The sequence below is a fragment of the Typopeltis vanoorti genome, chromosome 23, assembly GCF_054136105.1.
Source record: "Typopeltis vanoorti isolate ZY-2024b chromosome 23, IOZ_Tvanoo_1.0, whole genome shotgun sequence".
Classification (NCBI taxonomy): Eukaryota; Metazoa; Arthropoda; class Arachnida; order Uropygi; family Thelyphonidae; genus Typopeltis; species Typopeltis vanoorti.
The window spans coordinates 30,442,202-30,455,973 of NC_143571.1; the positions used below are offsets into that span (position 1 = coordinate 30,442,202).

Here is a 13,772-nt window from a genome sequence, read left to right on the forward strand (position 1 = left end):
TGGACATTGGAATGCAAAAGTGGGAGAAACCGAGGAACAAGGAATAACAGATTTGGTTTTTGGCATATTGCAATATTTCCATGCAGTAATGGAACAAGTTACTGGTCCTGTTGGAGTGATGTCCTCAAAAAAGAATGGCCCTATTATAAAATATATTGTGAAGCCACAACAAGCAGTAATTTTTTGTGAATGTAATGGGATTTCCTGGAGCGCATGGGGTTATTTGGAATCCCAAATTCGACAATTTTGGGTATTTACAGTCCCATTCAGATAAAAATGCACCTCATCTCCCAACAGAATTTTTCAAGGATGAATATCGTAGACTTCCGGTATGACTAGAAATGTCAGTCACTTATCATAATCATTGTTTAGCAATTGCTGTACACAGCTGATCTTGTATGGATAAAATGTAATTTTGTGCAAAACTTTCCATACCGTGGAATAAATCATATCCAGTTAGCACACTAATTCATGGGTGCTGCTACTACCAGCAACATTTTTGTGTGATCTGTTGACAATCAAAATGGCAACTTCTTAATTACCCATCATGCCACTGGTTTCTGTCCCCTCCCATGTCTCTCTACCAACTTTGGTGACATTCCAGTTGTTAGATTCAACTATGAGAGTGGTCTGAAAAGTTCTTGGCCGTAGATGGCAACAGTATCGGTAAGATTTTTTTTTCCTAAGTTGGCACATCTGTCATAAGCATCCTTGTGAAATTGCAAGTCATTCTATCAAATAGTTTGTTTTATACAGCTTCTGTATCCCTTGAAATTATTTTTACGTGACACCTCCAGGAAGTCCAAGGACTCATTGAGGGAGGGCACCTACCTTACAACCAGTGGTGAGCTATGGAAATATTAACAAAGGGCTCTCATTGTCGAGCAAAAAAAAAGCCGTATTTCACACAAAAACTTTTATTAATACAGCTTGTGTACAAATGCCAATCAAAAAGTATGAAGGGACAACCTGTAAAGGCTGTCATTTTTAAACCAATATTTCATGATCTAAACATGAAATGTTTGCACACAATCATCTATGTTAATTTATCTTACATAAGAAAAACATTTTTTACTATCAAAATATAATAAGAATAAAATCTTTTATAATCGCACATATGAAATAGTCTGCATTTTTTATAAACAAAATAAATTTCTTTTGTTTGCGATAGAAGTTTTTATGACAATCTATAAATAATAATTATTATTATTTATTATTATTCAGGCCTCCATGGAGTCAAAAGACTCATCGTGGGAGTTCCCCCCCCCCCTTAGAAACACAAAGTCTATCATGCCACTCCTTAAACTCCTTGACCGTTCTTGCTCTCACCAGTCCATCAGGCAATGCATTCCATGGTTCAACCACCCTCCATGCAAAGAAACCACTCCTCACCCTCTTGCTCACAGTTTCTTTTCGTAACTCCAGGGATGGCCTCTTGTCATCACTCCTTCCCACTGTTCAACCAAGCGAAAGAATTCCCCAGTGTCAACTCTGTAACCACCTCTCAACAGTTTAAAAGTCTCAATCATATCACCTCTACTTCTTCAATCCACCAAACTCTGCAGTCCACATTCCCTCAGCCGATCCTCATAGCTATCATTGTACAGTCCTGAAACCATCTAGATCATCTTATGCCTTTGTACCCTTTCCACAGTTAATTTATCCCCTTCAAATCCTGGGGACCAAATCTGAAAACAATAGTCCAAGTGTGGTCTGATCAGGGTCTTATACAACGGAATGATAACTTTTATCTCTGCAGGTCAGTGTCCTTCTCATTATTGCAGCAATCCTCTGTGTTACCTTCACCACCTTTGCAATATGTCCCCTAAATTTCAGTCATCAATCATCAACCCCAGATCTCTTGTCTCCCCTACTTCCTCCAGTATAACCCCTCCTATAGAGTATGCAGCATCCCATCGATGTTTCCCAAACCTCAAAACCTTACATTTTGCTGCATTAAACTGACATCCCCATTCATTTGCCCATCTATCTAGCTTATTCAAATCCTCTTGCAGGGCTGCCGCATCTGTACTATTACTAATAATCCTTCCCAGCTTGGCATCATCTGCAAACAACTGAATATCCCCTTGCAATCCACAGACAATGTCATTGATATAAAGGTTAAACAATATAGGTCCCAGCACTGGTCCCTGTGGGACCCCACTTGTAACCCTCTGCTTCCTTGAAACTGCCCCACCATACACAACTCTCTGATACCTATCGGACAGCCAATCCTGAATCCAGTTGACCAATCTGACATCCAGACCCATGTGCTGCAATTTAAATATCAGCTTATCATGTGGCACCCTGTCAAATGCCTTCGCTAAGTCTAAGAAAATGGCAGTATATGCCTTTCCCTTATCTAATGCTCTTGTAACTTTATCATAAAAGGCTAGCATATTGCTAAAACAAGAGCATCCCTTCACAAATCCATGTTGACTCTCACAGATAACATTACCCTCATCTGCCCAATGCTGTACAGGGTGTTCGGGATAAATTTGACATATTTATAATTAATTATATTTTTCCGTAAGTTACATGTACTAACACACACTTCTCTTCATTTAAAAGTTTGGACCCTTCTTCATTCATATACAAGATGTCAGAAAGGATGGATAGCTGGAACCCACCTGAATCATGGAAGAGAATAACTTGTATCATGATGATTCGTGCCCGCCATCAAAATAAGGATATTACGACTACTGCCCAATGCTCCCTGAATACAGTAAAAACAATCAGGCATGAACTAGAGACTTGCAATGGTGACTACGAGGATGTAGCAAGAAGAAAGATCCCTAGCAGACGATCTGATTGCGTTCGTACAGCAGAATTCCTCGCAAATCTGCAGGAACAGGTGTTGAAGAACCCTGGCATTGGAATTCGGGTTTTGTTCGTGGAGTTGCTAACTGTAGTCAAGCCCTGGATAACAAGGGTAGCCAATGGTAGGCCGTATGTATGGCAGCAGGATTCGGCCCCTTGCCACACCTCTGGGAAAAGTCAAAAATGGTTGTCTGAAAATTTCTACGACTTCACCAGTCCAAATGTTTGGCCTCCAAACTCCCCAGACCTTAACCCCATGGATTATTTTGTATGGGGCGCAGTTGAAAAAGACACCAATCGCACTTCCAGTAATACAAAAGCCCAGTTAATGGATAAAATTAAAACAGTTTTTGCGGCCCTTCCCAGGGAGACTGTAGCATCAGCTTGTTCGAGGTTCCAAAGCAGAATTGAAGCTGTGATCGATGCTAATGGTGGTTATTTTGAGTAAATCTTGTTGATAGTATTGTAATTAACTCTGACTGTAATGTTTTTTTGTCAATTCATTAAATTTAATAGATACAAAGAAGATTTTCTTTTTCCTTACGAAACTGTCAAATTTATCCCGAACACCCTGTATATGCTCCTTCATTACTTTCGCCAAGATCTTACTAACTACTGATGACACACAAATTGGCCTATAATTAGACACTTTCAGTCTGCTACCGCCCTTAAGCAATGGCACTATCTTACCTTCCTTCCATTCCATGGGCACCTTTCCTGCAGCCAGACTTTCATTGAAAAGCCAGGTCAAAGGCACTGTCAGTTCCCTAGCACATTCTCTCAAAACTCGTGGTGAAATACCATCCAGTCCCACAGCTTTACTGACATTCAGAGTACTCAGTATTTGAAACATACTCTCCTCCTGTACCTCTAAACCTCGAACCTGCCCAGTCTCTCTAGCATTAAAACCGACTCCTCCAGGATGAAATACTCCAATAAAGTGTTCATTGAACAATTCCACTATGTCCTCTGCAACAGTTTTTATCCCACAATATCATTCTTCCACAGTCATTTCTCCTCCTACTGGCCACATATTTAAAAAATTCCCTAGGATTTTCTTTGGATCTTACGGCTAATCTCTTCTCATATTCCAGTTTCGTCTTCCTTACCATACTAGTCACTCTTCTGGCCTGTGTCTTATACTCTTCATATATATATATATATATATATATATATAATAATAAATATTATCAAAATGCAATAATATTGAAGTACGTTATATTTCTCGTTGTTATTATACTTCAAGTGATAATCAACGGTACCAATCAAGGGGCATTATTTTATAGTTCTGTTTATTTATATGCAATTACCAAAAGTGAATTCTTATTTGTAAAATGGTAGTAACAGTAACTATAATATTTTATTTAATAAAATCACTTTGTTAGGTTACCGTATGAGTTTGTCACTTAAAAAAATTATGTTTTCTTTTGTTTTTGTTTTTTTTTGAAAAAATATAAAAGTAAACAAGAAGAACAAGGAGCTCGCAAATTTGAGAAAAATTTAAAAAGGGCTCAGGCGAGCCCCTTATAGCTCACCACTGCCTACAACTACCTATCTCCACCAACTCTAACTAACCGTAACTACACCAACGCCATCTACCACCTGCCACCACTACTAGTATTTCCACAGGCGATCAAAAACATCCATATGCACGCATGGATTCGAACCCGCAGCCTTCTGGCTGGGGAGCGGATATGCTAACTGCTTGGCCAACCAGGCCAGCAAGATTGGCAAAAATGGATAAATTTGAGTATCATGCGGTTATAAAATTCTTTGTAAAAGAAGGTTTAATGCCAAAAGAAATTGATTTGAAGTTCATAAAAGTTTATGGGCACTCTTCTTCATTTTCGACAATTAAGAAATGGGCTGCCAAATTTAAACGTGGCTGTACCATCCTTGAAGGTGATCCACATGAAGGACATCCAAAAAATGTAACAACACCAGAAATCATTGATTAAGTGCACAATACGGTATTGGATGACTGGCGAGTCAAATTGCATGAAATTGCTGCCATGCTTGCTCACAGCAGATCAAAAATGCACTTGCATGAAAATCTCTGAACAGTGCTTGGAGCATTTTAACAAGAATAAAACTGATTTTGTGCATCAATTTATTACTATGGATGAGACTTGGATTCACCATTACACTCCAGAATCCAAACAACTGTCAAAACATTGGACAGAAGCCGGTTGTTCAGCACCAAAGAAGACAAAGTCAGTTCTATCAGCAGGAAAGGTCATGGCATAGGTGTTTTGGGAATGCTAAAGGCATTTTGTTTATTAATTATCTTGAAAAGGGTAAAACAATAACCAGGAAATATTATTCCAATCTTTTAACCAGACTAGACGAAAAAATTCCTGAGAAAAGACCTGGTTTGCTGAAGAAAAAAAATCATCTTTATCAGGACACTGCACCTGCCCACAAGTGTTTTAGCAATCAAAAAATTAAGGGATTTGCACTATGAATTGTTGGAACATCCACCCTATTCCCCAGATTTGGCTCCCTCTGACTTCTATCTATTTCCAAAACTCTTCCTCGCTGGTAAGCATTTTTCTTCAAATGAAGAGGTGATTGCAGCTGTAGAGGGTATTTTGCAGATCTTGCTGAGAACTACAGGGATGGGATAATGGTGCTGGAGCATCACTGGAATAAATATATTAGTCTTAAGGCAGATTATGTTGAAAAATAAAAAATAATTTTGAAATTATAAATTCATTTTTTTCATTGTTAGGCCGAGAACTTTTCAGACCACCCTCGTACCTAATTCTCTGAATAACAAAAGTTTAATTATGGCCACCCTGTATATAGAGAAGATAAAAGAGTGAAAGAAATGGAACAAACAATTTGAGGGAGGGAACATAGCATTTCTAAAATGCATATCTCCTTAAGATCTATTGATAGGATCATTAGTTCAACTTACTTGTTGACCTGATTGCTTTAAGGCATATGTAGGTCACTTCTTTCCTGAACATTCACATGATTTGATAGAAGAAAATTTAACTGCAAGTCTGCAATTTTGATGTGCTTTTTATTTTATTTTTTGTTCACAAACTTATCTATATTGCTCTCCCTCCATCCCTTCCTCCACATAGAAAACAGATATCTGATCCAAACACCAGAAGTTAGTAGTTCTAAAGGAACATGAAGATATTTTGAAGAAAATTGGTTGAGGTTTAAAAAAAATTCAGATATAAAACAATACTGTAAGTCTCCATCAAACTGGGCAGCTACTAGCTAAGCACTACTAATGACTTCATCTTTCTACTGCACATCCAAATTTTTTTACACCAAATTTATTTATACGCTGAGATTTTCCACGCCACAGGATTCTGACTCCAAAATCCAAAATATATAAAAAAAAAAAATATGTATACTGCAACAAACTGAAAACTTGTGATATTAAATTGTAAATTTACCAGATATTCAAATGGAGCAGTATCAACACTGCACAAATTGAATTTGTTACATGGTTCAAAGAGGCAATCAAAGACATCACTAACTTTGATAAAATGATTACTTGAAAATTTCAAAATCATTAAGGGTGATTAGCCCTTCAGCAATCTCATGGTAGCCTAAATATCTAACAACAGACATTCTATCTCTTGATAGGTGACTGCTATCACCTAACCCATCAGCATGAGCTTGTCTAACTATATCTGTTGTATGCACGAGAATGTAATCCCAATAGCCCTGTTGAAGCCTTATCTTGAATAAATAATAAGAATGCTTTATTCTTGGTAACCAATTACTAATTAATTTATTTATAATTGTCTTAAAATAAGAAATTATTAAGTATTAATGATTTCTAAATACAAATGTGTATTTACTCTGCTTCAGTAATATTGAATTAATATTGAATTTCCTTTTTAATAGATTGATATCCATGTGTGTAACTGCACAAGTTGAATAAATTAAACATGTTGGAGGCCTGTGTTAATTAGGTTTCTCTCTTATTCTGTTTTATATAGGTTCTGCAGTTAACATTTTACTTATTACACCTGAAAAAGCAATCAAGTTAGCAGCAAATGACTTTTTTCGCCATCATTTATCAAGTAATACAGGGTAAGTGTGTGTGATATGAAGCAGTCTGCCTGAAAGTGCTTTTTTTCCCCAGAATTTGAAATTCTTATTTCATTATAGACAGCCGAACTCCATATTAATGTGAAAAAAAAGTCTTTGTTGGGAAAAGTTTTCATCATCAAATTCCTGACATGTACCCTCAAGGGAGGTGTATAGGATATAATGATAGTACTACATGAAGAACTTACATCATTACTAACTTCTTATCAACAATTTCCCTCCAAATCAATCTGTTATATGTCAAGATTCCAATATTATCAGATCTTATATTTCTGTCTTCTAAGGCACTTTTTATTGTATCAATCCACCTATATCTTGGTCTTCCTCTGGGTCTTTTTCCTGCCAACCTGGCAGAGAATGCTGCCAGGTTGTTTGCTAATCTTTCCTCTCTGATTCTGTTTAAGTGACCATACCACCTGAGATTAGCTCTGCTAACACATTCCTGGATGCTAATAATGTCAAGTTCTTTCCTAATATCCTTGTTTTTAATATGTTATTGCCATTGATGGCATCAATGGCAATAACATATTTTCATATGACATATAACATATGTTCATGCCCCTAATCTTTCTAAGGATTCTCATATATGTGGTCTCTAGTCTTTGGTCAAGTGTTTTATTTCTAACCCAATTCTCAGATCCATAAGTTAAAATTGGTTTGAACACTGTCTTGTACACAACTAATTTAGTGTTTTGACTAATTTCTCTCTTATTCCATATAAATTTATTCAGTTGACTAGTGTTTCTGGTAAGATATATGTAAGTATACTTGAGAAACGATTGAGAAGAATTGTGGAAGAAAAGCTTGGTGAAGAACAGGCTGGATTCAGGCCAAATAGAGACTGTCAGGATCAGATCTTCACTTGAGCCTATTTCATTTCAGTGATATATAAACATTATTTAAATTAAGGGGATATTAGATCCCCTTAATTCCATAATGTAAAAACACATTTCCTAGGAAATGTGTTTTTACATTATGGAAAATACCAAGAATATCGATCAGAACTTTACCCACCTTTGCAACGAGTTGCCCGTGTTTGTACTACGGTCTAGGACTGCTAGTATTCGCCGATACTTTTATAGTTTTTATACTATACCATATTCGGTATGAAACTCTCTGATTCCAATCTTTGAGTTTCTTATTCGGTTTTAAAACAATGTGGGATCTAATATCCCCTTAATTTAAATAATGTTTATATATCACCGAAATGAAGCCTGTTGGCTCTTTATATTTAAGTAACTTAATGGGTGCACCTTTTGGACAACTCGTATAGCGGAGTATATAAGTTCGTTTCGCTATACCCTTTGGTATTAATTTGGTCTAGCTACTCACTGATGAAGCGTCAAAAAAGGCTGAAACCGGTCTGGGTAGTGACCTCCCTACCATAATGTAATAACAGCATACATTTCCTAGGAAATGTGTTTTTACATTATGGAAAATACCAAGAATAGCGATCAGAACCTTACCCACCTTTGCAACGAGTTGCCCGTGTTTGTACTACGTTCTAGGACTACTTGCATTAGCTCATGCTAGTATTCGCCGATACTTTTATAGTTTTTATACTATACTATATTCGGCATGAAACTCTCTGATTCCAATCTTTGAGTTTCTTATTCGGGTTTAAAACAATGTGGGATCTAATATCCTCTTAATTTAAATAATCTGTATTAAGTTTTGTAGAACTGGAAAAGGCATATGATAAGGTGCCAAGAGAGAAGCTATTCAATATGCTACAGTTATATAGTGTCAATGGGCAATTATATCAAACAATACTTAGTCTTTATTTGAGTTGTAAGTCAGCAGTTAGAATTGAAGGAAGTACAGGAAGATGATTTAATGTTAAATCTGGTGTGAGACAAGGATGTACATTATCCCCTCTGTTATTCAATATCTATATGGATCACATTATGAAGGAAAGTGGTATTAAACATGATATCAGAATTGGAGATGTTAATGTCAACTCTTTGCTTTATGTGGACGATGTTATACTTCTAAATAAATTCACTACAAGTTTTCAAGATTCCCTGACTAAATTGAATAACTGTTTTAATAGATATGGTATGAAAGTCAGCAATAAAAAAGACAAAGACAATGAAAATAGGCAGAATCTTTGAAAATGTCAACTGCGTTGCGATCTTAGAACCTGTGGAACAAGTAAAACATTTCAGCTACTTAGGCACAATTTTTAGTGAAGATGGTAAATTAAATATGGAAATAGACAACAGAATCAACAAAACTGATATGGTAGGCAGTCAATTGAATAAATTCATATGGAATAAGAGAGAAATTAGTCGGAACACTAAATTAGCAGTGTTCAAACCAGTTTTAACTTATGAATCTGAGAGCTGGGTCAGAAGTAAAACACTTGACCAAAGACTAGAGACCGCAGATATGAGAGTCCTGAGAAAGATTAGAGGCGTGAACAGATGACATCAATGGCAATATCATATTAAAAAGGATATTAGGAAAGAACTTGACATTGTCAGCATACAGAAATGCTTTAGCAGAGCTAATCTCAGGTGGTATGGTCACTTAAACAGAATGGGAGAGGAAAGATTAGCAAAACAAGTGTTCTCTGCCAGGTTGGCAGGAAAACGACCCAGAGGAAGACCAAGATATAGGTGCATTGATACGGTACAAAGTGTCTTAGACGATAGAAATATAAGATCTGATAATTTTGGAGTCTTGTCAAGTAACAGACTGATTTGGAGGAAAATTGTAGATAGGAAGTTAGTAATGATGTAAATTTTTATGTAGTACTATCATATCCTGTACATCCCTTGAGGATACATATCAGGAATTTGATGATGATGACTTCCTACCATACCGGCTTTGTTGATTCTGTTGTCTATTTTCATATTTAACTTACCGTCTTCACTAAAAATTGTGCCTAGGTAGCTGAAATATTTTATTTGTTCTATAGATTCTCCATTCACAATGCATTTGATATTTTCAATATTTCTGCCTATTTTCATTGTCTTCGTCTTGTTATTGCTGATTTTCATACCAAATTTATTACAACAGTTATTCAATTTAGTCAAGGATCTTGCAGACTTGTACTGGATTTATTTAAAAGTATAACATTGTCTGCATAAAGTAAAGAGCTGGGATTAACATTTCCAATTTTGATATCAGGATTAATAATCATTTCCTTCATAATGTGATCCATATAGATAATGAATAACAGAGACGATAATGTACATCCTTGTCTGACACCAGTTGTAACATTAATCCATCTTCCTGTACTTCAATTCTAACTGCTGACTTACAACTCAAATAAAGACTAAGAATTGCTTGATATAATGCCCCATTAACACCATATAACTGTAGCATATTGAACAGCTTCTCTCTTGGCATTTTGTCATATTCCTTTTGCAGCTGTACAAAATTTAAATACAGATCTTTATTATATTCCCATGATTTCCCTACTATTTGTTGGGAAATCATGGGAATATAAAGTGAAAATCTGATCCTGGAAGTCGTAAAGTGAAAATCTGATCCTGGCAGCCTGAATCCAGCTTGTTCTTCACCAAGCTTCCTTTCCCTTCTACAATTCTTCTCAACCATTTCTCAAGTATACTTGCGTAAATCTTAGTAGGAACACGCTAAGTCTCACATTCAGTTTTATTTCCCTTTTTTATATATTAGTAATATGAGAGCTCTGCTCCAATCGTCTGGAATTCATTCCTCTGTCCAGGCCTTCTGATCTATGCAGTGCAGCTACTGCAAGACTGTTATACCTCCATACTTGAGCATTTCTGGTTGAATATCTACTCCTGCTCCCTTTCCACATTTCAGGCTTTTGATGGCTTTTTCTACTTCAAGTATGGATATATATATATTCCTGATTGCATGCCTGCTGATTGTTTTTTTACTGCTGTGCTATCACTGCTTGTTTCATTTAGCAATTTTTTGAAGTAATTACTCCATACTTCAAGGATATCTTTTTCTCCCATTTTCATGTCACCTTTATCATCTCTAATTCCTTTTACAGCACTCTCTCCTCCATTTCTGAGCTTTTTCAGCAGTCTCCAGAATATTTTGCCACCTTCCTGATATTTATTTTCTATGTTCTTAGCAAAGTCTTCCTATGACTTGTTTAGCTAGTTTTACATAGTGTTTAGCTTTCTTACATTTGTCTCTATATTCTCTTAAGAGCACAAGCTGACTTATTTGCCAGGAACTTTTGATATGCTTTCTTCTTTTTCTTCACTTCCTCTTTAACATCCAGTGTCCACCATAGAGTTCTGATTTTTTTATCCTTGCAGACCACCTCAACATGCTACTGAGTCTCCAAGGTTTGGTTCCTGTTCTCAAACTCTTTAATTTTTTCTTGAATAACGTTTGTGTATTTTAGTCTACAGCTCACATATGAGAGCTGCTCAACTTTTATTCGCTTTAAAACTTTCTTACATGTTATTCTTTTCAATATGAAATTCAGATTTATCCTGCTCAAGACTAAATAGTGATCACTTAAAATCCTCTGTACACTCTGGTGTCCTGCATCAGGGAGAAAACATCACTATCAACAATAACATAGTCAATGAGACTTTTCTTATTTCTTGCCTGTTCTCTACATGTGAATTTCTGCACATTTTTATGTTTGAACATGGTGTTAGTAAAAACAGTTCATATCTTGAACAGAAATCCAAGGTATTTGCCATTATTATTAACTTTGCTCTTTTCTCCAAATGTTCCCAAAATATTTTTGTATGTCTGACAGTCATTTCCTACTCTTCTATTTAGATCCCCAACAAGGAGTTGCTTTCTCTGAAGCTTCAAAAAATTCTTCTTGAATGGGAATTCAAGAAGATTATAACATTTTGTATTTATTACTTTAAAAAAAATCTCACCAGTTTTTGTCTTTTTTGTTTCAGTCACTCCTATTATATCAATCTGGCACTTACCCATTTCCTCAGCTAACTCCATTTCTTTATCATTCAGGCTGCTTATGTTGATAGTACTGATCTTGAACTCTGGTGATGTTGAGTTGGGTGTGTGATTCAGGATTTGTTCCAGTAGCTGACTTTTTGTTGGTCGCCCTGGTTCTCTGGTGAAAACAACGGGGCCTTGTTTAGCTGGGCGATGCTCCAGGTGGCATGAAATTCTCTGATGTTATATCATCATTTTATTTGTAGTTTAAGCCAATAAGAATACAATTTGGTCAACTAAATTCCAAATTGCCAACCCATCCTTGTTCATTCAGTATCCAGGTAGATACCTAGCAGGGTGCACCATGAGAAGGTGAGGATTGGACATCAGGTCAGAAGGCCTTGTCAGTAATTTAAACATTATTGGTGGAGAGAAAAAGGGCATTTCCATTCCTGTTAAAAAAATTTAGATTTTGACTTTCACTTGTTTACTCTTAATTAAAATTGCCTGATTTCAGAAGAACAATCTTGTGTTATTACATTTTTTACTACAAGCACTGATGGTTAAAAAAATAGATACTTCATCCTTGTTTTTAATACATTATTGTTCTTCTGAAATCAGGCAATTTTAATTAAGAGTAAACAAGTGAAAGTCAAAATCTAAATTTTTTAACAGGAATGGAAATGCCCTTTTTTCTCTCCACCAATAATGTTTAAATTACTGACAAGGCCTTCTGACCTAATGTCCAATCCTCACCTAATTAGTTGCCTTAGTATTGCTGCAATTAAAAACCTAATACCAACATTGTATTTTAGTAATGCATTTCTTTTGGGGTTCTGATGTTATGAAGCTCATCTGTTTTACACTTGATTTTTGAAGGTTGAAGATTTTTAAAATGTGAATTTCTGCTTTGTAGACATGTATCTGTTGAACATTTTTCATCATTTTTCATCAATCAATATGAAGTTGAAATTTGAGCAATTAGTCAAATGCATAACACATGCTTATAATTTTCAATATGCAGGATGTATCATGCAGTGGGACTAAGGTTTAATTGCTACCATCAGAAATCAACAAATGTCAACTGTGAACACTTAACAGTGTTGCAGGCATAAGATGGTGTCATTGATGAAAAGATCATTTGGTGTACTTTGCTATCATCAAACGCCATCTCAGCTTCTGCTGTGCAGCAGTCATTCTGGACTGTTTATGATAAGAATCCTCTGGCATAGTAATTAATTACTAGGGAGGTGCATGCATTCTTATGAGAATGGATGAATTTGAAAGGTAGAAGGTCTGAATGCCTTAGAACAGACAACATTGCCATGAAACATATGAGAAGTCTAACAGTAGAGAACTTTGGTTGTCACCACAGAGAAATGTTTGGCATATTCTTCAGAATCAGCTCATATTGGGTTTCTTATACTTTTCTCTACAAACTGCAAATACTGTGTGCTTTTTTTGAAGTGTACTGACAAAGAACAATGTCACAATGTTATAGATATACTGAAGGCCTTCCATTCAGTATGGCATGAGGCATTGTGGAAAAAATAGATAATAAAATAGTATGCCTAATTAAAACTCCTCACTGTTCCTCAGAAGTGTTAATAGAAATCAGTGGCAACTATAGCAAGCCTTTCAAAATGGAAAGAGCTATGCATCAAGGCTGCATACTTTTGCCAATTCTTTTTAACTTATATTTGAAATATATATAAACTTAGTCTTGAAAACAGTGCTATTGGAATTACAGTTAGATTTGCCGATGACATTGACCTTCAGTTAAGGTTGAACATCAGTTACAAGAATTAACAGTTTCTAAGGCACTTAGTGATTGTGGATTAAAGATCAGCATTCACAAATCAAAAATGGTGTCTTCAGGCAATAAGCCTATGAAAATTTCAGTTAATAATGAAAAATTGGAAGAAGTAGAAAGATTTACCTATATGAGAAGCATACAACAGAGATGGCCAGTCTAAACATGATATTAAAGTACAAATTGC

The 13,772-nt window shown here is 35.8% G+C and overlaps 1 protein-coding gene across 1 annotated transcript in view; it reads left to right on the forward strand.

The window, feature by feature from the left end:
- Window positions 1-13,772, forward strand: part of LOC150093727 (mitochondrial glutamate carrier 1-like) — a 158,300-nt gene that overhangs the window by 83,223 nt on the left and 61,305 nt on the right. The window contains exon 4 of the mRNA XM_090412653.1: window positions 6,789-6,882. Coding sequence (XP_090268779.1) covers window positions 6,789-6,882 — 94 coding nt within the window. The remainder of the gene's footprint in view (window positions 1-6,788; window positions 6,883-13,772) is intronic.